The sequence below is a fragment of the Drosophila nasuta genome, chromosome 2R (genome assembly GCF_023558535.2).
Source record: "Drosophila nasuta strain 15112-1781.00 chromosome 2R, ASM2355853v1, whole genome shotgun sequence".
Classification (NCBI taxonomy): Eukaryota; Metazoa; Arthropoda; class Insecta; order Diptera; family Drosophilidae; genus Drosophila; species Drosophila nasuta.
Window position 1 is genome coordinate 582,041 of NC_083456.1, and position 27,500 is coordinate 609,540.

The 27,500-nt window shown below is 39.3% G+C and overlaps 4 protein-coding genes across 5 annotated transcripts in view; 1 reads left to right on the forward strand and 3 right to left on the reverse strand.

Moving 5' to 3' along the window:
• The window catches only part of LOC132786159 (uncharacterized), a 48,538-nt gene that overhangs the window by 7,152 nt on the left and 13,886 nt on the right, over positions 1-27,500 (forward strand). For both annotated transcript variants that reach the window (XM_060792603.1, XM_060792602.1), the window contains exon 2: positions 17,488-17,563. In XM_060792603.1, the coding sequence (XP_060648586.1) occupies positions 17,492-17,563 (72 nt within the window). In that variant the 5' untranslated portion in view covers positions 17,488-17,491. The remainder of the gene's footprint in view (positions 1-17,487; positions 17,564-27,500) is intronic.
• LOC132786384 (uncharacterized) lies at positions 5,398-6,561 on the reverse strand. Its single transcript, XM_060792897.1, has 2 exons — positions 6,086-6,561; positions 5,398-6,014 (listed from the first exon to the last, which is right to left on the reverse strand). The coding sequence occupies exons 1-2, from the start codon at positions 6,173-6,175 to the stop codon at positions 5,730-5,732; spliced, it is 375 nt and encodes a 124-aa protein (XP_060648880.1). The 5' UTR covers positions 6,176-6,561; the 3' UTR covers positions 5,398-5,729.
• On the reverse strand, positions 8,426-13,373 carry LOC132786494 (uncharacterized). Its single transcript, XM_060793033.1, has 2 exons — positions 13,232-13,373; positions 8,426-13,172 (listed from the first exon to the last, which is right to left on the reverse strand). Exons 1-2 carry the CDS (start codon positions 13,295-13,297, stop codon positions 9,300-9,302), a joined length of 3,939 nt encoding a protein of 1,312 aa, XP_060649016.1. The 5' UTR covers positions 13,298-13,373; the 3' UTR covers positions 8,426-9,299.
• The window catches only part of LOC132786161 (uncharacterized), a 61,070-nt gene continuing 54,647 nt past the window's right edge, over positions 21,078-27,500 (reverse strand). The window contains exon 3 of the mRNA XM_060792604.1: positions 21,078-21,932. Coding sequence (XP_060648587.1) covers positions 21,137-21,451 — 315 coding nt within the window. The 5' untranslated portion in view covers positions 21,452-21,932 and the 3' untranslated portion in view covers positions 21,078-21,136. The remainder of the gene's footprint in view (positions 21,933-27,500) is intronic.

Genomic DNA, 27,500 nt, shown 5'->3' on the forward strand with positions numbered 1-27,500 from the left:
AGAAGCGATAGAAGCAGTGAACAGTATTACAGGCGTAGTAAAAAGTGAAATGAACAAAAAAGTCATTGATCTTGAAATACTTAAACAAGTGATTTCATTTCAAATGGACTCAGGAGCAACGGCTTCTGTAATTAATTCAAATACATATGCGCTTTTAAACAAACCAGTATTGCCCAAGTGCTCGCGAGTGTTACATGCGTTCGGACATACACCAATTCCGTTACTCGGAGAGCTGCACACTGTTGCGTATCAAAAAGCTGCACACTGTTGTGTGGCAAAAATGAAAAACAAATAATCATAATTGTGGCAAATGCGGAAAATTCGACCAATCTTTTCGGAATGGATTTATTCAAAACATTCGGGTTTGATATAATGCCATTGTCGAACATTAATGAAGTGCGCAGTAACGAAGTGAGTGACATCTGCAAAAAATATAAAGACGTATTTGAGTCAGCAATGGGAGCTATCAAAGACTTCAAAGCCAGCATAGTCCTAAAATCGTCAGCAACACCAAAATTTTACAAAAGCCGCCAAATTCCTTTCGCACAAATTGAGCAATTCAAGGCAGAAGCAGATAGGCTCACACAAGCCGGAATATGGAAACCAATCAAGTTCAGCAATTGGGCATCCCCAATTGTTCTAGCACCAAAACCAGGTGGAGCAATTCGGATTTGTGGCGACTTTAAGCAAGCAGTAAACGCACAAATCGATGTGGAACAGTATCCGTTGCCTACAAAGGAATTTCATATCATCCGTCATGGTAAGCAATTCAGCAAAATAGATCTCAAGGACGCTTATCTACAAATGGAACTGGATGAGGAATCCAAGAAAATCATGGTCGTGAACACACCGCTGGGGCTTTTCCAATATCAGCGTCTTCCATACGGAATAGCCAGCGCACCAGCAATCTTTCAAAGATATTTAGAGCAACTTCTAAAGGGGATAGAAGGTTGTGGAAATTATCTGGATGACATCATCATCTCAGCGCCGACCATCGAAGAACATTTAAAGAGAATAGACCAAGTTCTAGCAATCCTTCAAGAAAATGGAATTAGATGCAAAATGGCGAAATGCTTCTTTTTCGAAGATGAAATTGAATATTTGGGACGGAGAATTAGCGCACATGGAATTCTTCCAGACAGCTCAGGCCTAGACGCGGTTAAACTACTGAAACCTCCTGAGAATCTGCAGCAATTGGAAGCATTTATGGGTAAAGTAAATTACTATTGCAACTTTATTCCAAATTATTCGCAATTGGCTGCTCCCATGAACCAGCTTCGCAGAAAAAACGTAGATTACACGTTTGGACCTCAGCAACAAGAAGCATTTACGGATTTAAAGTCGCACATTATCAATGCAACGCAACTAGCCCACTTTGACGAAAATTTACCGCTAATACTTGCAACTGATGCATCATCTTTTGGTATTGGAGTAGTGCTTTCTCATCGTCAGCATGACGGCACAGAAAGACCAATAGCTTTCGCTTCAAAAACTTTAGACAAGCACCAGGTGAAATACAGCCAAATCGAAAAGGAAGGACTTTCTATAATCTTTGGAGTAAAACGATTTCACCAATATTTATATGGAAGAAAATTTACGTTGATTACAGATCACAAGCCGCTTGTAACTATTTTCAATCCTGGCAAGCATCTTCCTTCGATGACATCAAATAGGTTACAACGTTGGGTTATCATTCTTATGGCATACACCTTTGAGATTCAATATCGTGCCACAGCAGCACATGGCAACGCCGATGCTCTTTCACGCCTTCCAGTAGGTATGGACTCAGACTTCGACAAAGAAGAGGAAGCCTGCAACACGGTTCTTGAATCGTCACCGCCAATTAATGCTGACACAATTCACAAACACTTAAGCAACGACAAAGTTCTCAAACAAGTCCTACAATTCGTCACTAAAGGCTGGCTAGAAAAACTTCAACCGAGTCAAAACGATTTGTTGCCATATTTCAATCGTAGGTTTGCAATCACCACTAACCAACAACTACTTTGCTTACACACAGATGCCAGTCGTGTAATTATACCAGCCGATCTTCGCGCCCATATTCTGCAGCTCCTGCACGAAGGACATTGGGGCATTGTTCGTATGAAGCAGCTATCCAGGCAACATGTTTGGTGGCCTACCATTGACCAAGACATCAAAAATCTTGTCAATTCTTGCACCATTTGCAAATGCAACAATCCAGCACCGCCGAGAGAATATCATAGTTGGCCGGAAGCAACAACAGCTTGGGAACGTATTCACATTGACTTCGCGGGACCAATATTCGACGCCATGTGGCTAATTTGCGTAGACGCTTTCTCACAATTTCCATTTGCAGTTCAAATGCCGTCTACTACAACCGTCCACACGATTGCAGCACTATCCTCAATCTTCGCAATTGAGGGATATCCAAAAACAATAGTAAGTGACAATGGACCACAATTTACTGCTGACGCCTTCGCAGTATTTTGCAAACAAAATGGAATACAGCACATTACTACAGCACCGTTTCACCCCGCATCCAACGGATTGGCAGAGCGTTTTGTACAGACTTTCAAATTTTCTGTAAAGAAAAATTTATCTGATGGATTGACAGTTCGAGAAGCAGTGATCAAATACCTCGCACCCTACAGGTTTACACCAAATGCCCAAGGAAAAACTCCTGCGGAATTAATACACGGTCGACCAGTTCGAATACTATTGAGCCAAATATTTGAGAAGCCTGTGCAACACAAACATGAAGACACCAAATACAGAGTTAATCAGCCGGTCTTCACTCGAAACTTTTCAAGGGGAGAAAAGTGGATTGAAGGAATAATTGATCGTACAGTCGGGAAAATGATGTACATAGTTCGCACCAAAAGTGGCTATGTTAAACGTCATTATAATCAGCTCAAATCAAGATCCTCAAATGTTAACGACGATGACAAATCAACCGACTTCTGGTTTGTACCTGACATCCCTACTAAAAGTCCAGAATCTCAATACCAAAATGAACCGCTAAGCTCATCATCCGCTCAGAAACAAGCACCTGATACACCAGCAACCGTAACCCAACAGACCAGGGAAGTTCAACCAGTACGACGTCCATCGGGAATACCAGTCCGCCAAAGCACACGAGTTCGCCAAGGAGTTAACCGATTCCAGCCAAAAAGATTTTAGAAAATCAAAAAACTAACAATCGCTCTTAAATTAGGGAGGAGATGTGTTATATATACTGATAATAAATATAGTCCCATCCTCGTCGCCAATAATGTTGTGTATGCGTTGCGTGATGTGTGCATAAGAACTGTCTTTATTAAATATGTATGTATAACTAATTGGTGATTACAGAGTTGCCAGATTATTATTAGTATAATAATGTACGATAGTATTATTGTTAGTGAGGAGAGATTTTAAAGTTTTTAATTTCAGTATATATAACAGTTGTTCTCATAAAAGCAATGAATTCCTCCATGCTTTGTTGCAGTCTGAGTATCATCGTTTCCATTTTATATTCTTTGTGCTCTATGGGTTGGTAAGGGACTGTAGGTGGTGATTGGTCATTGCAAGCAGGGCTCGCCTGATTAGATTTTATAACGCTTGCAAAGCTTACGTTTTTAGTTACGTTGGAACTACCGAGTGATGACCTGGCTGCTGACGAAAAGAAAACTTCAGGCGTGAGTTTGGAGGGTATTAATGGTGCGTTGTGGGATCGCGTTGTTAAGACTTTATGGTTGATACGACTTTTTAGCTCCTTGTATACTGGACAGCCTCTGTAGTTTGCGGTGTGGTTTCCTCCACAGTTACTACATTTTTTAGTGGTTGGGTCCTTTTGTGCTTTACATTCAGCAGATGTATGCAGTCCTCCGCAAGCTACGCATACAGAGCGGAGTGTGCAGTAAGATTTAGTGTGTCCGTATTCTTGGCAATTTGCGCACTGGACCGGGCCATTACGTTTGTGCGGCTCTTCGACTGTAATTCTGCGGTGCAGTAAGAACTGAAGTTTGTAGATGGGATGTACTTCGTTTTTCTTGAGGGCCTTGGAGTCAGGGACGAGTTCCACTTTGAAGAGAGGTTGCGGTTGCTTGTTTCTATTGCGGATATTTATAACGGTTTTTACGTTGAAACCTTTATCTTTTAGTGCCTGTTCTACTTCAGTAGTGTTAACATCTGGTTCGATGCCTTTTATGACCACTTGTTGTCCTTTGCTACTTTTTAGCTGATAAGTGTAGTAACTTTTTTTCTTGGCGTTTAGGTGCTCCGTAAATTTTCTGAAGTTTTCTTCGCTTTTCACTTGGACCTTGGTTTCATGAATGTCTCCTTTAGTCAAGGGGATTACATGGAAGCTATCTTTACCAATAAGATCGATAATTGTGTTCACAAGGTTGTTAGAATTTTTCTCTCGGATGTATAGCGGAGGCGGCTTCGCTTTGCTTTTGTCCGCATCCGTGACTGTAGAAGGCATTTCGTTGGAGATGTCAGCCAAAATTTCAAATCTATTTGCTGTATTAGGGTTCTGCATAGTTCCTTGATCGGAGGAAGCCCGATTGATTTTTGCAACGTTACCCATTTTCGAACCCTGTGGACTTTGTTTTCTTTTAATGTTTACGTAGCGATCCATGGCAGTCTGTATGGTCGAACCTTGCTTTTTACTTGGTGCGTTTGTCAGTGCAAACTCAGCTGACACAGCAGGTGGAACGATCGACAGTATCGGGTATACAGACGAAACTGATGTTGTTGTTGTCGTCATTGCATTTACAGTTGCAACTGACGTCACTGTGCTAGTAACCGTGGCCAGACATGTGTGCAGTTGGGGCGAGGCAAAGCAAGGAAGGGGGGAAACACATTTATCGCTTACCTCGCTTTGCGCTGTCGGTAACGCAGACGGAGAGAGAGAGTACGCCCTTTCGTTGAGAGTAGGCTTGAGTTCGTTTTTCGGTGTTGGGGTTAACGCTCGCGGTTGATCGGCAGAAGCTTTTGTTTTTGCTGATTCGTCTGCATCTGTCGACACGAAAGTGAAGTATGCATTGCTAAGAGAGCGCCGACGCTCGTCTAGCTGACGTTGGCGCTGCGACCGAAGCTCGCTTTGGTTCATCACCTTATTTACTTTATGTTGATTTTATATGTTTATTATTATTAGTTACAAAAGTGCACTAGTTTTAAACACAAAATAAAAGTAAGTTGCGACTTTTCATCGCACTAAGCGTCTTTTCGCCGTTTGTCTTGATTGATATCGGGGTTTTTTTTTTTTATATAATTGGTTGTCTTCCGGAGCACAAAGTGAAATAAAAACACGTCTGCACTCGTTGGCGACTGTTTTATTGACTAACACTTTTTAACCGGCTGCGCCATTAGATTTTGCGTTTACACAAAGTACAAAAAAATAAAAAGGCAATTTTTTTTCTTTGCTTGTAGACGAACTTTATTTTTCCTGAGTATACATTACAATATGATAGAAAGCTTGTTTGAGAGTTAGGGGAATAATTGAGTGAATATTTCAAGCCCGGCGCAGTACATCAACATCCTTCCCCTTACAACGAGTTGCAAGCGGTGTCCCTATACACATAGATCGAACGGAATTCAGGGCCATTGGCAGGCCCTGTTGCCGAGTCAAGGCTTAGTAATGTGAGGACATATGTACATCTGCATCGTGCACGAAGGACCCGTCGATGGCTGGAGGTGGAGGTTGTTGCCATCGACCGTTCGGAGGGGGGTGCGACAGCCAAGCTGAGGATCAACATGGAGTATTATTTCTCGACAAAAGGTACGGGGTCAGAAAGCGGATACTCGCCGTGCATACGCTTTTCATTCGAACCCTGTGACGGATATCCGTTAGGGTTCGCTCGAGGCAGTCCGTCGTCCTCGGTGCTCGCCGAGCCTCCATGAAGTGCAACAGCGTATGGTAGTCCCCAAAATGCGATGAGACTTTCACAGTACATGGACTCCTCTGCATGCACAGCACCGAAAGGAGTATGTACCGCTGCGGTGGACGTGCTGGACCTCTTGTTGGGACGGCATATTTTACGCAAGGGCTGAGAAAAGAATATTTGGAGTGAAACTTAATTGAAACTTACTCCAAACATGAAAGATAGTAGAACAGTACATGACGATGTTCAGGATTGCTACGATAATTGACGAAGCAGGCAATTTTAGGTCCTCCTGACGAAGATGTGTCAGGATTGCTGACCTCCATCGGAAACAGGATCAACTTCACAATTGGGATGCGAATAGGTCCACATGTCGTATGAACGTCGAGTATGAATACTCGTTAGTAGGTTGTCTCCCTTCACGATGATCATATTACTGGTCCGTAGAATAGTTGTGTAGGATTGCACTTGGTCCGCTTGTGCTGGTCCTTAAGGGACTCATCCTTTCAGCGGAGACAGAATTGCTGCTAAAAAAGCCTTTAGCCGTTGCCAGCGGCTCATGATAGAAACGCTGGGTTGCGTGTCTGGTTCGGACACAGCGACCAGTGGACCGCACATTTATAAGTGACTGGAAGTCATGGCCACTAATCCCGTATGATCCTTCGACATGGGGAGTTTGGAATTAAATTCAGGCACACCTCGATCTTGGATAGAAGGGTGGAAAGTTCTTCAAAAGTATATTTGTAAGATGACGTGGCTTTTAAAAGTGACTTAAAAATCTACAAGCTCGCTTCCCGTAGCATATATGGGACTCTGGGAGGGTTGAAATGCCAGAATAGGTATTGGTAGTCAGTTTTAGAGATGATGCAGTCTCGTGTGGTTTCCAGAAATTCCCTGGACGCTACAAAGAGGGTCTTCCCGTTGTCAGTGTGCATATGCTGAGAATATCCACGTTGGGCCACAACGCGGAAAAAGGCAGACAATAATTTTCGGTAGTGAGGTCTGACGTTTCTGCCAAGTATTTTTTTTGTGCTGAAGCACACAAAGACTCAAGCTGTAGAAAATTCTCACTTAGATGATTTTTTGAATTATTTTTGAGTACCCTATTGTACTCATCATCTTTTGGATGTTAGTCGTCCACATCCGTAATGGAAAGCCAGCGCTGTCCAAGGCTGTCGGGTATGCATTCCTGCAAGTACAGCGTCTGCGTACCAGACATCGTCAAGGGTGGCAAATTTCGACACTCAACTCACACCCATAAATTTTTGAGTGCCGGTGCTACTTAGCACGCGCAAACCGAGTGAGAGATACACACTTACTCAAAATCATGCAAGTGCTGCGAGTATGAGTCATTGTCATACTCAGGCCTTTCTTGCACTTGCCTATTCCGATCATTTTAGGCACTCGGCTTGTACACACTTGTGTCTTGCCAGTGGTTGTTCTTCGTGCACTCGATCATTTTAGACACTCGGCTTGTTGACACTTGTGTCTTGCCGGTGGTTGTTCTTCGTGCAACCGATCATTTTTTGCACTCATGACGAAATGGCTTGTGTCTTATGAGTATCTGTTCAAATTCTGAAAAACACCCAAGTGTCTTGCTCAGATACCCAAGTGTTTTGCTCAGACACCCAAGTGTTTTGCTCAGACACCCAAGTGTTTTGCTCAGACACTCGAGTGTTTGATCAGAGAATCGGGTGTCTGAGCAAATACTCGGGTGTCTGAGCAAATACTCGGGTGTTTTTCCCCCACCCCTATTGATGCTTGTGTGTCGCAGCTCGCGGTTAGATTTTATGACTTTTGACTTCTTTGAATGATTTTTGGGTGTTTTTTTACTTTGACAAATGGTCAAATAAAATATCAGGTGGTTTTTCCTGAAATTTATGGAAATTGCACAAATTTGCAAAATACCCTTTTGTAATTATATAGGCATTTACAATAGTGTTATAAACAGGTAATAACATTTCTGATTTTCCGGTTATTGATGAATATAAAAAAACCCAAAAACTCATAAAACAGGTAATATTTCACTTTACAAACCCCGGATTCTGGCATTTCAAATTTCATCAATACGTGTCAGTAGTGCTGCATCTGAAATAATCTTTTCTTTAGCTGGCAATGTCATTACAGAAAAGCGTAATAGATTGGGACCTAAATCTGTAGATAGTATAGTTTTTTACATTCTTTTTATAAGCATAAAAATAAAACAGATTAGTTGTATTTTTACTTGTTTTGTTCCTTATCAATATATAAAAATTCTTTAAAATTAAAATTTAATTTTTATTTATTATATAAAACATCAAATAAATACACTACACAAAGCCAAAAATAGTTTTCGAATTTAAATTTTCAAGAAATAAAATGAGTGCAAGAACAGCGCACCAGCAATAACAAGAACAATACAAAAAGCCGACGGCATTTCTTGCATCTCAATATACATATATACAAACATACATATGTATGTACATATGTACATACAATCGTGCCGGTCCACTCATAATTTTTTACCAAGTGTATCGGATACACTTACCCATAACCACCGGCACCGGCTTTACCCGAGTACATAGAATCACCGATCGCAAATTGCCGAGTATGCCTCGGCACTTGCACAATAAGTGTCGGGCCTTTCTTGATACTCACACTCATGAGTATAAGCCTTTCGATACACTTATTGCTCATGAGTATAAGGTTCATGAGTGTGTGTATTTTTGGCTACTCACACTTATGAGTGCAAGTATATCGAGCACATGAGTAACCGGTGCATCGGTTGAGTGTGTATACCCGTGCCGTTCTCTGCTGCGTACATCTGTTAGAAATGGCTTGGCTTGCCAAGGGAGTTCAGAAGTCCAGAAACACTGCGCAATTAACATCAAAAGTTATGGTATTCAGCTTCAAATCGCTGAAAGGGTGCATGGCTGGCATTAGTGATTTAGATTTAGCAATACATTATCGATATATTTGATTTAAGGACACCGAAAATATCGACACTTGACTTGCACCGTGAGATCGGATTAAAGGATGAATGAAGTTTACCAGATTGTCAACCAAAGCTAAAATTATTTTTAAATAATTTCTACTTGGATGTGAAAATAAAGTTTGATTGCGTAAACTTACAAACATTAAATTAGTGGATTACATGATACATGTATATGTATACCGTATACACTTACATACATATGTACATACACCCAACAAAACTCAAACCTATTATATTCGAGAATGGTGCTATAATTAGTGTCAGATTTTCTTCTCGTTGTTAAGTTACACTCAACTTATGCGCTCTATTCCAGTAATAGTAAATAAAAAACAGTATTGTGTTCTATGCAAAATCAATAGTTGAATGAATTTTTACAATTCTTTTATTTAAATCCACAAATATGATTAATTTTTATTAAATAAACACCAATCGAAATTAAATTTTAAAACAATAAGAATTATTTAAATTTACATTGATTAAGATGTATCAGTGGTATCCTTAAGACTCGTACTGTGAATTACGTTGTTTTCAATTGAACAAAGTTTATAAAAGTATTGGCTCCACATTCTACGCGTAACTGGATCCAAGATAATAAAATATAAAAATATAACAAACCCTTGCAATGTGGCAGTGAGACAAAATAAATATGAAAATAAAATACCCGCTTTCATTGTTGACAAAAACCCAAAAAACCATGTGAATCCCAATAAGAAAAATAATAAAACCGATAATCGGATCTGGTATATTACAACAGTTTTTTCAGTGTGTCGAATGGATGGATTGGTGGTACTCACTAATATATTGTGTATAATAAGACAAAATATTATAAAGTTTGCTATGATAATCACAGCTATAGGTAAAATTACGCCGAAGTAAAGTGCATACCCTGAAGGATAACAAATACCGCCTTTACCAAAAGAATTGTGATCCAGCAGAACGACAAGAATGACTGGTAAAAGGGGCAAACCCCAGCAAAATAGGGTTGATTTCATTAAGAATCTTGTTGGTCGAGTACGGCCAAATACTTGAACATACCTTTTAAATTGTAGGTATGCAATTACCATCATCCAGAAAAACTGTACCAAAACAGAATAGTGCAGAAAAGCTCCAATAGTCACGCAACTTGGTATAATCTTATTTATAATTAAGTGTAGAGAATATTTCTCTGTGCTGACAAAGCAAAGGATTATCATTTCTAAAGCGATTGCAGCCGAAAGTTGTAGGAGCACTTTGGATGAAGGTTTTTGTCGCCAAGACTGAAATGTTGCAGCCGTAATAAAAATTCCACATATACCCAGAAGTGATAGTGAACAACCTATCACCGTTATAATATCTAAGACTTGATCGTGAACCTGTCGACTACTGAACTCAATATCATCGTCAACATTAGTAATGTTAAACCCTACTAAATAGGCAAAGGGTGTTAAATGGCTCACTTGGCATATTACAATATCTTGATGAGTTTCTTGAATTCTTAGGTCTAGCCAAATTCCGTCTTGGGCCCAATTTTCGTAATTCCAGTATCTACACGGATCTGTCTCAGTACTAATATTATCTTTTAAAAACTCATTTTTTTGAGTACGAAAGACTATTGGCAGATTTTCCGGTAACTGTGTACTATGACCAGGTAAGGAGATTGATACTACCATACCAATTACAGCTCGTCGATCGTGGATACCTTGGGCTTGAAAAAGCTTGTCATTTGAATAAATTTTAATAACAATGCTTGTCTTAATTTTTTCGGTAACATTTACAGTGTTTAAAATTCTATTTAAGTTATCCAAAAGTTTTTCTGGTAGATATGTAGCAAATTCCAAATTTGGCTCCGAAACAAGTTCTTGAATATCGTGAGATGACTGTAAGAATCGAAAATGTTGGTGCTTAAACGCTCCATTTAATATATGGGGAATATCTGTGAAGTTATCATTCTGAAATATGGCAATCCCCGAAATATTTGCTACATACGGATTTATAATAAAATAGAGAAAGTTGCACGAAACTTTTGCAGTAACTCCGATATCCACATATTCCAATATTTCAAGGTCCATTGGTGCGACATCAGTTTCGTCTGACGTTGCATTTGCAATATTCTCAGATGTTTGTACCGCCAAGGTGTTAATTGTGGTTTCAATGGCCTCTAGTAATTTGTTTGTAGAATTTAACGTAGCTGATATCCTTATAGTACTTTTCTTTACATTTACTATATAATTGTATATCTCTACAATATCATGTGCAGTGTATTTAATCACATCGGTAAGATTATTCTTTTCTGAAACGTTTCCATTCAAGTTCTTCTGAATGTATTTTACTGATGACTGCAAAATATTTGCGGTATAATGAATATCTGCAGGCAACAACTTATTTGCATTTTTTTGTATAATACTTTTTAATTCCTTTACAGTCTTTTCTGGGAACTCCCTAGTTATATTTGAGTTCTGCAAGCTGTACAGCGTTTTTGTTATTTGGCATTTCTCATTTTTACATTGGCACAATACCTTTTCTTTAAGCTCTTCCCAATAAGCACCGTATGTAAAATTGCCTAGACACTTACGCGTTAATGGCATTCCATTGTTTTGGAGACATAACGTAGATAATGTTGCCATCTGTCCTCTGAGTGCTTGATTCCATACAAATATTTCATCGCTATTCGTATTAACCAATTCTGGGAAACAATATTCTGTACTGCGTACTAAAGTTTTACGATCGACATTGTAAATTAATAACAACTTCTGCAATAGTCGCCAAACTTTCATCCTTACAGAAGTATCGTGCCTGATGCGTTGTTCATTTTCTAGGCTATCGCGTTCTTCATTACTGTCTTCTTCACTGTTGTCTACCGCTGAGTTCATGAGAGAGGCTGTTATATGAATCCAGTAAATTGTGTAGTTTGATGCGAGCATTTCTATTGTCATTATTCGCGTGTTGTGTAAGATAAGTTGGGGTGAAATTGCTTTACTTAATTTTCGTAGTTCTTCGTGGTCATGTTTTGCAATTCGTTTGATATTTTTCTGCATGATATTACTGCACAAGTCAAATTTTGAATGTCTCATGCACGTCATATTTAATTTTACAGAAAACGTGTGGCCGCGGGTTTCTTTTGAAGTCACTACTCTTGAGCTGATAACTAATTGAAAATTTTGAATCGTGTGGCATTCACACCAATATTCCCCTGGGTCTTTTCCAACCAGATTTACTTTATAAATAGACTTTGTGTTATTTTCATTTTCCCAAATCAAATTGATATTTGTTTCTCGCAGAAGATCATAATCAGCATTTGTAAAGCACTTTATACCATCATGATCACCTATTCGCCAAATATATTCGCGGTTATAAACTATTAAAATTAACATATCTAGTTCAATATCTATTTTCAATATCAACTGAACAGTGTTAAATTCAAGATTAACTATTTCTTTGTATAGTATCGGCAAATTATCTGAAGATTGATTTTCAACTTTCACTTTTTCATTCCGGTTCATAAGAATCACATAGCTATCGGCAGAATCGTCGAAATACCGATCAACTTCAAAGAATTGGTCATGTTTTATTTTTGGTATAGTTTTTTTTAACACTCTCCTCAGAATATTACGATTTTGAAAATATTCCATTAGTGAAATTTTCATATTCTCTACAAAAGGGGATTTCGTTTTGCGTACACCATAGCATTCATTAGGTCGATAGCTAAGTGCTCTGAAACCTTTAGGGCACCCTGAAGCTGCTATAAAATTGTCTTGAAATAGGCAAATCGAGTGCAGCATTTCTTGACAATCTTTCATAATTATATTAGGTTCAGCGTCCTTTTTTTTTAAATGACTATTGATATATTGTGCTGACATGCAATTACGATTAGAGTTAAAATCCAAGATTTTCATTTTATCGTCATCGACAACTTTCCCCCAATGTTTACCTGGCAATCTTATCTTGACTGGCATAGTATTATCATCCCGTCGGAATGGTAACCAATATTCCTTGATATTTCTATGAAATAGATACAATAAAAGATTTGACAACTGAGATTTTGAAAGATCTGATGGTACAATTGCATTTGATCCATAACAAAATGCGTCATCATATTTATGTGGCATTGGTGAAATTTTAAGGCAAAGATAGTCGCTTTCATCATCATTATAGATTTCCATCAAGTTTTCTGGGCAATATTGATTTTTTTTATTTTGTTGCCGGCAAACTACTTTTTCTGGTAGCCATTGACCGGTTTTTGTATCGCATTCACGTAAAAAAAGTTTCCAATTTTCCTTCCAACATAGATAATCTTCGGATGTTGTATAACGAACGCCTCGAAATTTCCATACCGCTATTCCTCCAGTTGTTTTCGTTGTGTTGTCTTCACACTTCACAGTTTAAGGTTTATTAAATTTTTGATAATGAAATAAAATGTGTATAATCTAACCTTTACTTGAAAAGTGTACGAGCAATTTACACATAGGACTATAAAGAATAAAATTTGACTGGTCATTTTACAATTTATATTCGAAAGAACAAAATTTCATTGTAGTTCGACTGTATTTTTAGGTATGCACGATACAAATATTTCCCATTTGAATTTTGCAGCCATAACCCACTCAGAGATATCTTATCTTTAATCAGAGCATTTCTTTATCTTTGTTATCTAATGTGTATTTATACCCAGTTGATACTTAGAAGTTGCGGATTGGATATTACATTAAATTTTAACAATTTTTTTGTGCCAATCATAAAAATTAAAAGTAATTTTAGCGCTTACTCCATTTCATGCCATTTCTACGCAAAACTAAATGTGTGTAATATCAATGCAAGGATACGGTATCAATCTTACTAGAACCAGAGTAAACAAAAATAAGCTACAATTATAGTACATATGTCTGCACGAAAGTGCTTTTGGTACACACAATAATAACCAAAGTATTTTCGACTCTTTAAAATTTGGTTGCGATCAGATAAGAATTTTTATATATTATATATAAATATATATGTATGTATATATATATTGTATACGCATACACATTGTGTATGTATATATTTACATGTAGAAAATTCTTTGCCCTGACTGAACCTACACTTCAAATGGCAACACGTAAAAGTTGATTTTTCACAATAAATTAAGTGCACACTAAGAAGTGGCTTTTCACAATTTGATGAGCAAGTGCACTTAATTAATTACATCGGCCATCAAAATCTCAACAAGCATCAAATGTGTTCCGAAATAAATATGCAAGTCCGTATACATACATGCATATACATACATGATACAATAGTAAAAGGTAGTCTCCGTCGGAAAAAGCTTTCGCCAGTGCGAGTTCGTATTTCAACGTTAAAGATTGTCTGCGGACGAATTTTTTGATGAATTAACCCTTATGCAAAATTACATTTTGCAATGTATGCCGTAGACACGGATAGAATTAGAACGTAGAGAATTATAACATATATTTTTAAAGTATGTTCATAAACAATTTACATTTTAAAATAATGTCAAGGAGACATCATTTGCTAGGAATATTTTTCACAAGGAATACTTTTCTTTCCCCAGTATTCGAAAACGCCGCATTATCCCTCAGCAACTCTAATTTTATGCCAACAACATAGTATCAAAGCAGTTTTCACCTCCAAACCATAGCTATGGCGTTCTGATTCACTTGGTGCCGTCTTTTTTACTGCAGTAGCCTCATATTGTACCACCCTCATCGACGAAACCCTGGAAATTAATTTTAGTTAGAAGAAAATCACATTTTTCCCATTTTAAACGTAGGTCATTTTGAGGTAGGTCAGCCTCTGCCAGTACCAATTAAAGCTTGAACTTACATTCATCTTCCTGCTGACCATACATGTTTATGACATCAATGCATAGCTGCAAAACGTCTTTGTAAATAAGATCTTGAAATATAGTATGTAATTGATGATTCGCATAAAAAACAGCTGGGGTGTTGCATTATCCAAACGGCGCCCTCGTAAATTCAAACAGGCCCTCTTTTGTTATGAAAACAGTGAATTTTTGACTTTTGACACCACAATATGTTGGGGTTGCGAACAGAGCGGACGCAGTCCTTGTGCAGTCGCCATTTGACTGCAGACATTAAGACACGAGCAATTGTTGTTGTCTTCTTCGAGCCTTTCGTCGCGGCAAAACAAAATTGACGTGCGCTAGCTGCTTATCTGCGAGGCAACTGCACGTTGCAAAACTTCACATGTATGCATATCAATATAGGCGAGCATGTAGATATATAGACGCATACATACAAACGAAGGCACAGCGCAACGAAATACGCTCATGCTCATTGCTCTGCATTCGGTCTGCGACTGAACTGAGTGTTAGAACTTCGATTTTCGAAATGAGCCGAAAAGGCTCTGAGGTTTTAATCGCAGCGCTTCTCTCTTCTGGGGTCACAATAATATTGTTTTGAATGAACATGCTTCCTGGAGAACTGCTTCATACGGAGAATGCCCCAATATCCTTCATGAAAGTGTTGTAGAATATGAGCGCGAAGATCGGCTGGAATTATTACAAGGCTCGCCTCTGTTGGTTAGTGGTAAATGCAACCCTTCCATTGAAATTTGGCAACAAAACTTTCTGGCTCGGCTCAAAATATTATATTATGTCCAGTACTCAGTGACGAATTGTAGTACTTGTTGTATGAAAATTTTGTCAGCATTATTCGGCGGTAGCATTTTGGGAGCAGTGTGGTAGCCTTCCTCTTCCTTGTCAAAGTCTGTATATGTATGTACATATGTATATATGTACCTACCGGAAGGCATGAAAGAGCATCGGTGTTGCCATGGGCTGCTGTGGCACGTGAAGCACTACTTCGAGGCATCAATAGCAAACAGCGGTAATTTTTTATCGAAATGAGATAGCTGCGTTGCATTAATGATGTGAGATTTGAAATCTGTAAATGCTTGATGCCTTTGAGATCCAAAGTATATGGCACATATTTTCTGCGAAGTTGGATCAAGAAAGTAGACAACTACGACTAATTTGGGATAAAGTTTTAATAGTAATTTACTTTACTAATAAACGCTTCCAATACCATTTATTCTAGAAGGTTCTCGAAGTAAATTAGAAATAATACGATTGCGTGGAAAATGATATTGATATTGGAAAAGGCACAGCAGAGAATTCTCGATCTGGATTTAATTGGGATGACTCGACAAGATCTATTTTGCTAATTTGCTGACCGTGACGACGGATACTCCACCTATTTTAAGTGCTAGAACAATTGAGAATGCCCAATTGCTGAACTTTACTGGATTCCCAATTCCCAATTGTATGGGCATAAGATTTCTGCAAGTATGGACACATTTTTAAGAGTTAGTTGCTACCTTTGATGTTTTGATATTCATGGGTGATCCTGCGCAAATCGGCTATTCATTTTTCTCTTGAAGAGCACGTAACGAGCCTCAATATTTTCGTTTTGAAATGTTCTGTGAGCTTGTCTGTTAGTTGTTTGTATGAAAATAAACAGCTAAATGATATGCTAAACCATTTCAACAACTAGGGCGAGATTCACAATGCAAGTACAGCGATAGCGGCAAACGCCCAACACCGGCTGCTGCTGTCTGTTGCTACGTAAGCATTTAACAATGAAAACATAATTAAAGAGTCCCGAGGAGTAGCAAGAATGATGATCGTGTGTGGCAGCTTAATAGCAAGAGTAATGCGCATCGTAGCGAGAGCGAAAAGTATCAGAATTCTTAGAATATTGCCAAAAGTTTGCAAAATGTGTTATTACAATAATTTAAAATGGCAACATTGACATTGACATTAATTTATGTAGTGTAAAAAAAAAAAACAAGTAAGAAAGCTACAGTGGAGAGTGCTCACACGCCTTGACCCGTTACCCATTTTATTAAAAGCAAAACCTGGGAGTATAATTTTTAAATATACTAAATTTATATCGATATACTATTAAATTAAAAGTGTTTTCAAAGAGTACCAGGTTTTTAACCATAGCAATTGAGACACGACTGCAGCAGCCGCTTTTTACTATAAAAGACATATTTAACTTAAAAAGGCTAAATTTGGTATATTGATTTAGTACCACTTTCAAAATGTACCATAGATTGTCAGCCAAAATATTATTAGATTGTCAGCCACAGCTACTAAGTCTCTTATAGTCTCTGAGATCCAGTGTTTCATACGGCCAGACAAACAGACAGTCGGACGTCCATGGCTATATCATTTTGACTGTTGACGCTGATCGAGAATATATATACTTTATGGGGTTGGAGATGCCTCCTTCTGCCTGTTACAGACATTTCCTGGAGGCAAAAAGTTTGTTTACAATAAAGATTTTAACAATTATAAATTGCGATGTTGAAAATATAAGCTAGAAACCAGTTGAATACAAAGAGAGAAATAAAAGAAGATGCCACAGTGACTATGTCTCTTTGTTTTCTAACTTTTTATGCCGCCAGATAGACCGACGCACGGTGCTAATTCAATTTATCTATTTATGCAGATTCAGAATATATATATGTATATATATATATTATATATTTACTTTATAGGGTCGAAAAATCTTTCTGAATGTTATACAAGTTTCCTATTGAAAAATTTTCACATTACAATGGGAACTGCGTATAGAATTAAATATATAAGATAAGAGGAATACAAATAATTTTTTTATTTTAAAAATATAGCTAACAATTATTATTTTTCTTTTACCATTCTAGGATAATGGGGATCAAGTGGCATGCACACTGTATTTTACATCTACTATTCTTTATTTTAAATTTTCAAACAAATAATGTAAGTAATGCATATTATAAAAATCATTTTTAGTAACTAACATAGGCTGTATTTGTTACAGTTGTGTTAATTAAACTCATGTCAATCAACCCTTTATGATTTGCTCGCACTAAAAAATAAAAACATCTATTAGGTTGATCAAAGAAACATCTCGTCCTCCATAAAGTATGTACATGTACATATAACAAAAGTAAATAGTAGGCAGTTTATTTATTATTATTTTATTTTTTTAATTATTTATTATTTAGATTTATTGTTGTTGATTTAAAAGAAGAAAATGTACTTCATGCAGTCTGAGAATCATTGACTCGGGTTTGACAGAGTGAGAGCTTTGCGAGAAGCGAGCTGCATTGCTCTGTATGCTCTGGGCAAGATGAAGCGATAATGCGGTTTGCGAAAAGCCCTTATTTTAATTTCGCTTAAACGCTTCGCTTTCACTCTGATATCTTTCAAGCGATTATATAAAAAAACAAGTAAGAAAGTTACAGTCGAGGGTGCTCGACTGTGAGATACCCGCTACCCATTTTGAATAAAAGCAATATATTACGGTATTATTTTCAAAATATACCGAAAATACTAAAAAATAGTAAAAATATATAAACTTGTGTGTTTGGTATATCGATATAGTACACCATTCAAAATATACCATAGACGGCACAATGTACCAGATTGTCGGCCAAAGCAACTATATACCAAAATTCTCTAGCTTTAAAATTACGCTTGTTATTCGATTTTTTTGATTTTCGGGGGCGGAAGTGGGCGTGGCAAAATTTTGAAACACTCTTGATCTGCGTGCAAACATAAACAAATGTTGTCGAACAAAAATTTTTATTCTTCTCTTATAGTCTCTGAGATCCAGTGTTTCATACGGACAGACAGACAGACGGACATGGCTAGATCGACTCAGCTGTTGACCCTGATCAAGAATATATATACTTTATAGGGTCGGAGATGCTTCCTTCTACCTGTTACATACATTTCCTGCCGGCACAAAGTTATACTACCCTTCTACCCTATGGGTAGCGGGTATAAAAATACACCAAATGGTGTATTTAGTAAATATCGATATAGTACCACATTCAAAAAATACCATAGACAGCACAATATACCAGATTGTCGGCTAAAGCAACTCAGACCCCTAGTAAGTAGGCGTTTTTGCCAATACAAAAGTATTTCTTTAATAACTTCCACAATTTTTATCTCATCGCAATTAAAGTTCGTGATCGGTGTCAACAGCCGCTACGATATAACCATGTCCGTTTATCCGTCTGTCTGTCCGTATGAAACACTGGATCTCAGAGACTGTAATAGAGACTATTTTTTCGATATCATTTGTTATGTAATAGCTATATTACTAAAGGTTCGTGAAAATTTAGTTGCGTTAAGATTAACTATTTAGGAAATCGACATTTGGTAGTGTTAAAAGATCAATAACTTCTAATGGGTAACTGCTGCGTTTTTTGTTTTGATGTACTCTTTTCTTGATGTGGATGCTGGGAACCATCGGATCTGATGAATCAAGTGCTCTACAAAAAAACGTCAGTCATGGTGTTTAAGCGACTATTTTGTTTTGCATACGAAGGTCTATCATTTTTTTGTTCCGAGCTTCGGATGCATTTTCGCCTAGGCAACCAAGTGGAAAGGATGATGCGGCAACGATCTGGGCCCCTTGAGCTAGTATTTTATGTACAGTAGCTGACATTGGGTACCAGGGATATTTGCCTATACATAAAAATTCAGTTTTTGCGCAGAAACTTTTAAATGTTGAAGCTTCTATTTGCTTGAAATTGCTATTAAAATAAAATAGAAATTTTTCAAAATCTGGTCGAACCCAAGAGCATTTGCAAATTTGTCGGTATGGAAAAATGCTCTTCTCGCTGTGTTCCCGTCGTTGCAACAACGCGTTGGTACTGCCGCTTCCATTTGCTTAGGGCTTATCGACTTGGAGCCAAGCTCCTCCTACAATTTGTGCTGAATTTCTGTTTTCGGGGCAGCTTTTTCGTTGTCTTGAAGGCCTGCCACTTGTCAATACCAATTCTGTATGACACTTTTAAAACAAATCCGAAAAAACGAATCCACGCATGTAGAGGACTTACTCCATACTCGAGCACATGGGAGTTCTTCGGCGTAAATTTGTCCGAATGAACATCAGCGACAGTCATGAATTCCAGGGCTTTGCTCCACAGGTTGAGCAAGACTGCAGTCGACTGGGTCGAATTGGTTTCTGTCAAAATATTAAGAACTTTCCCATCCATTAATATCATTTTCAGTTTAAAATTTATAGGCAAAATGCTGTTGCTCTCATCTGTGAAACCAAACGGCACTAAATTTTCAATTTCCGAGTCAAGTCGTTTTTTCTCTGCTCTGATATGACTTTGTGTTTCTTTTATGAACTCAATTTTTAGAGGCCTGCAAAATCAAACAAACTGCGGAGACCGATTCATCCAAATACCTCGACCTATTGAATCCACTAACTTAAGCGGAATTAGTGTTGTCACAAACAAAGACTGATCGAATGTGTCTGTAGCTTCCAATGTGATATTTTGCTTGTAAAGGCTTTGCCTAGTTGAACCGTCAAATCCATAACTGGCAATTAATGTCAAACCGGAAATATCTTTATAAACATTAACAAGTTATGTAATGAGACAGACGCGACAGATTCTGTAATACTATATATAGACCTTTAGGTCTTCATTTATCTTTTGCACAGATAATTTGCTTGTAGCTTGGGTAAATATCACAATTTCTCTTTTTACTTTCCAGTCTAAAGCCATTCTCCATCAAAAAATCTAAAGCTTCTTCTAGAGTTAATGATACAAGCTCAGCTTTCCTTGTTCTTTCCTCCACGGGTTTCAAGCACGCTTTCTTGATTGACACTATTATCATTTTCTACTGAAACTTCGAAAGTTAATCTATGCTTTAATCGAGAACGCCCTTCATCATAGCTTACTCGTGGCCGTCCGTATACCTTGGAACTATCCGAGAGCATTTTTTTATTCCAGCATCAACATAAGCAAAAAAGGTCGTATTGTAAATAAATGAAAGAACAAAACTGCGTTAATAGTTGTTATAATCCGGCACAATCCAACATATTTTTGTTCCACGAAACTCGAAAAATGCTAGGTTAAAATTTTTAAATATACAACTCTACAAAAGCTCATACATATACACAAAGACAAATCACATTAAATAAATTTGCATACCTCCACTAATATTTTCCATTTTATTTTGTTTTAAAATGTTAAGTATAACTTTTGCAATCTTACTTTGTGTAGGGGGGCGTCTTCAGGATAGTAATAACACTTTCACTTTTGAATTCTATGTTTTGTAAAAACTTTTACAATACGTTTTTATTAGCACTTGTAAAAACACTTGTCATGTGCACAAGAAAAATTCGAACATATGAGATGGAATGCAGAAAAGCACTAAAAGTGGGCCGGGTGACCAGCATACTTTGTCGCTATCGATATCAATCGATCGCGACCACACTGTCAGCTGTTTTGAGTGTTTTTGATCTAACCTAACGTGGTTATGGGCCATTGGCAAACCGTTGGTGCTCGGCAGGATGCCAGGTTAAATGATGTGAGGATACACATCAGTGCCGAGCACCAGGGACACCATCGATGGCTGGAACCAGCGTTCGTCGGCGAGCGTAATGCTACGAAACTGCTCCAAGTTCTCGCCATCGACAGGTCGGAGGGGGGTGCTGCGGCAGAGTTGGGAATCCATCTGCAGCAGCACCTTTCGACGGAACTCGGATGTCAGCGAGCGGATGATCGCCGTGCAGATGCCCTCCGTACCAACGCGGGTGACGGATAGCCCATAGGCCGTTGCCAATGATGCGCTGATACGGCTAGTCGCCGTGCACGGGTTGATCAGTGCTCGCATCTCGAATGTCTTACATCCGGTGTCGATCAGGATGTTGGCCGTCGGAAGGATGCTCACCGTCTTGTCCTGAAACAAGGATGTGAGCGACGTCGGGAAAGCCCCTTTGCGCGTAGGTGAGGCCGGTCGATGGTGAGACGGCGTGCGGGAACGTGACCGTGCTGGAGTTGAGGACCGAGTCGAGTCCGGTCGGTCGTCTCCTCGTCGCTGACGACTGGGGCGAGCGCTGCGTGACTCCTTAAAGTGCAGGAGCGTGTGGTGGTCCTTGTGACACACCCTGCACCGGGCAGGATTGCCCGGAATGTTGGTGGGCCAAACAGTTAGGGCAGTACTTGTTAATAAGTACTGCTCTCAACCGTTTTTCCGCTGTCAGCCTGGGGAAGCACTGACATTTACGTAGGGGGTGGATCCCACCGCACCCGCGACACCGGAAGGAGTTGGTGCCAGCGGGGCGGCTCAGGTTGGCGCTGTATGTGGTGGCATACTACATGAAATGAAACAAAAGAAACAAATGTTTATTATAGTAGCCTCTTTGCATTGTCCACACATTAAACAAGAAAGCAAAGGACAGCACATGACGACGAATAGAAATACGGAACAGGAGGTTATTCGTCCTTCCGTCCTTCTGACGTAGAGGGGTCAGTCTTGCTGTCCATCGGGAGTAAAATTAGTTTGGCGACGGGTCTTCGGATAGTACCCCGCGCCGTAAGCACATCTACAACTCGGACCTTGGTATCGGTGCCTGGACACGTTGTCAGCACCCGTCCTAGGCGCCACTCGTTGGATGGAAGGTAGTCTTCCTTTATGAGGACCATGCTACCGATCCGAAGGTTCCGTGTAGGGGATTGCCATTTCGTCCGTTTATGTAGCTCATCCTTCCAACGGAAACAAAATTGTTGGTGAAGAGCCTTCAGTCGCTGCCATCGATTTAGGATGGAGGTGGCCGGTTGGTTAATTTGTGGTTCCAACACCGAAATAAGTGGGCCACCTATGAGGAAATGGCCATGAGTTAGCGCAAGTAGATCCGAAGGGTCTTCGGTCATAGGAGAGATCGGCCTCGAATTCAGGCAGGCTTCGATCTTAGCCAGAAGAGTGAATAACTCTGTAAAAGAGTGCCTTAAAACCCTTTACGCCGGCTTCCCATAATCCATATATTTGTGGGGCGCCCGGCGGGTTGATGTGCAAGGATAGGCTTTTGTGACCATGTTGTGCGATGATACACTCCCTCGTCGGTTCCAAAAAGTCGATGGAGATCACCTTGTCAACTCCAACGAAAGTTTTCCCGTTGTCCGAGTGCATTTGGTGTGGACACCCGCGCCGTGCTATGAAACGGGAGAATGCGGCCAGGAAAAACCTTGCTAGGTACTTCCGAAAGCAGCCATGGTCAGTAAGGAACTGAGTTAGGTGATAATCCAGCTCCTTGTGCTTGCAGTTGGCCCATGCTATTAGGTCAGGAATAAGTACGTTTGTCCATCGACCCTTTGTTGATGATCGCCATCTGCCCTGCCACTCAACTAACAGATGCTCGTACACTATGGTCGGGTTGGCTCCCGCCCGCATGTCTGCAAGTGCCTTGATCTCCAGGTCAACTGGTGGCGTCCCTGCCAGCACTAGTGCCGCATCCTCCGAGATGGTACGGAAGCCCATTATCAGGCGTAGGGCTACTGTGCGATAGACCGCCCGCATCTCCTTCAGATAGGACGGTTTTCCCGTTACGCAGCTCCATATTGGAACGGCGTAGAGCAGTGTCGCCCTCGTCACTGAGGCCATCAGCCTCCTAGCAGGCATTCTGGGGCCGCCGACATTCGGCATTAACCTAGCTAGCACCGTAGCTGTCATAGCCGCCTTCCTGCTGGCATATTTTGCATGTTCCTTGAAGCTCAGCCTATGGTCGACCAAGACCGCCAAGTACTTCAATGCCTCCGCTGACTCCAATTGTACGCCATTTACATATACATATTTGCAACTTCTCAACCCCTTTCCTGCTGCTTAGTAGAACCACTTCGGTCTTATGTGCTGCAATTTCGAGCCCTCCATTCTGTAACCAGCCAGTAGCTGCTACAATGGTATTATTGCAAAGAGATTGCAGTTCTACCAGTGTCTTGGCTACGGCAGTGATGGCCACGTCGTCCGCAAAGCAGTGTAGCTGCGTATCACGAGGTGTACTGATGGTCAGGATACCATTATACATAATGTTCCACAGAATTGGTCCAAGGACCGACCCCCTGCGGAACTCCCGAGGTGACTTGGTACTTTTTTGTGGGGAATCGGTCGCTTCGTACCAAAGTACTCGGTCCCTAAAATAGCTGCCAATTATACCCTTTAGGTAATCTGGGATTCCCATGGAGCTCATGGCACTAAGAATACTGGTCCATCTTGCTGTGTTAAAGGCGTTCTTCACGTCTAAAGTGACGATAGCACAGTATTTCTTTGCTCCTCCTAGCCATCTTTCTCCCGCTAGTGCATTTTGTGCAATATCCCGGACGTTGGCCAATGCGTCAAGAGTGCTCCTTCCCTTTCGGAAGCCATACTGTTGATGGGCCAGCCCATTAAGTCCCTCCGTAAAAGCTTCTATCCTACTGTAGATTATTCGCTCGAATAGCTTTCCCACAATATCCAGCAGGCAGAGTGGGCGGTAACCACTGGCGTTGGATGTGTCGCCCTTCCCCTTCGGAATAAGAACAAGTTTTTGCTCTTTCCATGTGCTCGGGAATATCCCTTCCATGAGACATTGTTGGAAGGTGCTGCTGAATATGTCCGGTTTGGCTACTGCAACGGCTTTACAACTATCCTGGGATACCGTCAAGTCCAGGGGCCTTACCGGGCTTTATCCTGCTAGCGGCTTGTAGAATTTCCTCAGGAGTGATGCAAGGAAAAAGTGCTCCAGGAGATACCTGCGCCGGCTGCCATAGGGATGTTTGCTTGGGAAACAGCTCCTCTACGATGTTCGCCATGACATCGGGCTCCATATATATTTTCTTAACTGCTGATTTAATCCTCTTGTAGACGATTTTATATGCCGGGCCCCATGGGTTCTCGTCAACACTTGCGAGCAGGTCCTTGAACGCCTCGGCTTTGGCTTTTGCAATGGCTTTTTTCAACGTGGCACGAGCTATTCTATGGCGGTCAACCATGTGCGATGTGTGGTTTTCGCGCCCCCGTGCCCGTCTCCTCGCTGTGAAGCACTCCGTCCTCAATTCCCTAAGAGAGTCACTCCACCAGTATACTGGTGGTTTAGTCTTCTTTCGCGTTCTACGCGGCATTGTTGCATCGCATATCCTTCTTAGTGATTGCGTAAGATTTGATACTATTGTCTCTGCAGGTCCAATTGGGTTGTCCAGATCGTCAATGACGTAATTTAGCATGTCATTGTCAATTTTGTTGACGTCCCACGCCCGTCCTAACTCACTTATTCGTTGTTTCCTTATCACGCACGTCAGTGTAACATTAAAAACAATCAATGCATGGTCACTCATTGTCACGTCGTCAAGTACCTCCCACTTCGCATTCCCTGCTACAGCCCTACTGGCAAAGGTGACGTCAAGGTATGATGAGCCTCTGTCGTTGTCAAATGTTGGTTTGAGTCCGTCGTTCAGCAATATCAGGTCGAGCTGACTAATTGCATTAATGACTGCCCTACCTCGTTGATTTGATGTTCGGCTCCCCCATTCTACTGCCCAGGCGTTGAAGTCGCCCGCTATAACCGCTGGATATGTATCCTGTATGTCTATGGTTCTTGTAGGTTTAAATTTCAAATATATGTAAATGATACAGATTATTAAACTTATGATTAATGCAATTATACAAGTTGTGATATTATTCTTCGATATTAATTTTACAACGTCTTTATGTTCTATTGGTTTTATTTTTATTATTTGTAAGGGCGTATACAATGGAGTTAAATTTATTTCGGGGTTCAAGTGGTTTTCGCTCAACACAATTTTTCCTATTTTAATTTTACATTGTCTTATTGTAATTATTTTGTTACCTTTGATCGTTATGTTTTTATTTATTTCTTGGCAATCTTGTCTTACAATGGTATCATTTATATTCCAAGTTAGGATATTGGTTGGTTCTACATATTTAATTATTTGATTAACTGTTACAGGAACGAAATTACATATCGGGTTAGTTCTTTTTATAATATTTTTAATACATTCATAATTTATCTCTTTGTAGTCTTGGTTATAAATTTTAGTTTGTTCTTCGAAATAAGTATCTTTACCTGAGTGATCGAGCTGATAACCGTTACTATCGGGTTAGGGTATTATGTTAATGGTGTGAACAGTTTTTTGTTTATAGGGATGTGTGATATGATAAGTATTTGATTAGCGTTAATTCAGGTTGATGTTTTGGTTAGCAATATGTTACTACTGTCTACTTTTTCTAACTTGTCGTAATTAAGTAATTTTGGGTTGAATAGTCCCAATCGGGAAAGTTGCATACCCATTGGAATATCTTCTATGTATTCGGTAAATTGGATAAGTTCGTATAACATTTGTTCTACGTCGTTATGTCTATCTTCAAATTCTTTAATCTCTTGCATATTACTGTTGACCAGTTGAATTTGTCATCTATTTCGTGTAAGTTAATTGAGTTCGTTACTACTGATTCTAAATGGTTTTGAATTTTCATTCGGTCGTTATCATTTAACGTTCCAAATAGGTATTTAAATGCAGATCCCACCATGTTAATCAATCCTCGTTTTTGTCTATTTGTTTGGTGTACGGTTATACCATTAAGTTCTCTTAGCATTTTGTTGTATAAAAGTTTAATACGTGGGTTATTAGTGTAGTCACTTATTTTAGTATTGAAATATTGGGTTAGGTTGTCTATATCAGTAAGATTAATGCGGAGACAATGATGTTCAGAGAATAGGAGATACCCGTGATTACTATCGATGTTGTTTATCTGTATCTGTTGAGTTTGACATAGGTTGATACAAGTGAGGAGAAGTATTACGACGGACCAGGAGCCTGTAGGGTAGGAATTTGATTAATTTTTTTTAGTTTTTTAAATTGGGTCTTGTAGTAATGGGTTTCCCTATTTCTGTTAGTAATTTTATAATGGTTGTCGTCGGTTTGTTCTACATTTTTAGTTAGCTTGAATGGATTTTCCAATTTGCCTTTTTGTAGAGGTCCCTTCCTGTATCTAGTGTCAACTGCGTATTCCTTTCTGTGTTTATTTATTTCGTTAATTTTAGTTTCTTTGTTTTGATGTGTGTCTAGGGTTGGTTGTCCGGCGTAAAGAAAAATGTGAGCGGGGGTTTGTCCAGTAGTGTCGTGTCTGGTTTTGTGATTGTAAATATGAAGTATTGTTTCTATTTTCCTTAATTTGGCTTCGTTGTCATCTGAATTGTTAATAATACGGATTTTTTGTTTATTGTCTTGTGCAATCTTTCTATGTCTGCCACGCCTGTTTTCGTTGTATTAAGTTGCAATTCAACATCTTCGCTCTCAAGCCATCGTTTGAGGGCTAAGCTGGAGAATGCGCCATCTCTATCCGCTTTTAAGAGTCTGGGTTTTCCCAACTGATTAAATATTTGCATAAGAGCATTTTTACATTCTTTGGTTTTTATCTGTTCGAGAGTAGCGAATTTAGAATAAATGTCTATACAGCTTAAGTAGTGTTTGCTTTCGGAAGAGTAAATATCTATTACAAATTTATCTCGGCAATGTTCGGGTTTTGGTGTGATTTTCATTTGCATGTTGGTGTTACGTTGTTCTGATTTTGCTAGATTACATATTTGACATTCGTTGATTATGTTTTGGATGAGGAGTTGACTATTGGAAAAATAGTATGTTTCACCGAAAAGTTTTGTAGTTTTTTGGATTCCAGGATGTAGAAGTTTTTCAGAACTAGTTCTTTAAATTTCGATGTATATAGCGCTGTTTTTTGAGCAAAAATGGTCAAGTAAGTATTGTTTAGCTATTTCTGTAGAACGGGATGAAACGGGATGTCCATCCTGTGAGAGGACGGCTCCTAAAACTACGTTACTGGCGTCTGTAGTTACTACGAATTTTCTTTCAATATTTGGTATTTTTAAAATTGG

Coding starts and splice junctions, on each gene's coding strand:
- LOC132786384 (XM_060792897.1), bottom strand. CDS start 6,175: ATGGAGGTCAGCAATCCTGACACATCTTCGTCAGGAGGACCTAAAATT. Junction 6,015..6,085: donor GCAATCCTGAACATCGTCAT/GTACTGTTCTAC, acceptor TTCTTTTCTCAG/CCCTTGCGTAAAATATGCCG.
- LOC132786494 (XM_060793033.1), bottom strand. CDS start 13,297: ATGACCAGTCAAATTTTATTCTTTATAGTCCTATGTGTAAATTGCTCG. Junction 13,173..13,231: donor CGTACACTTTTCAAGTAAAG/GTTAGATTATAC, acceptor TAAACTGTGAAG/TGTGAAGACAACACAACGAA.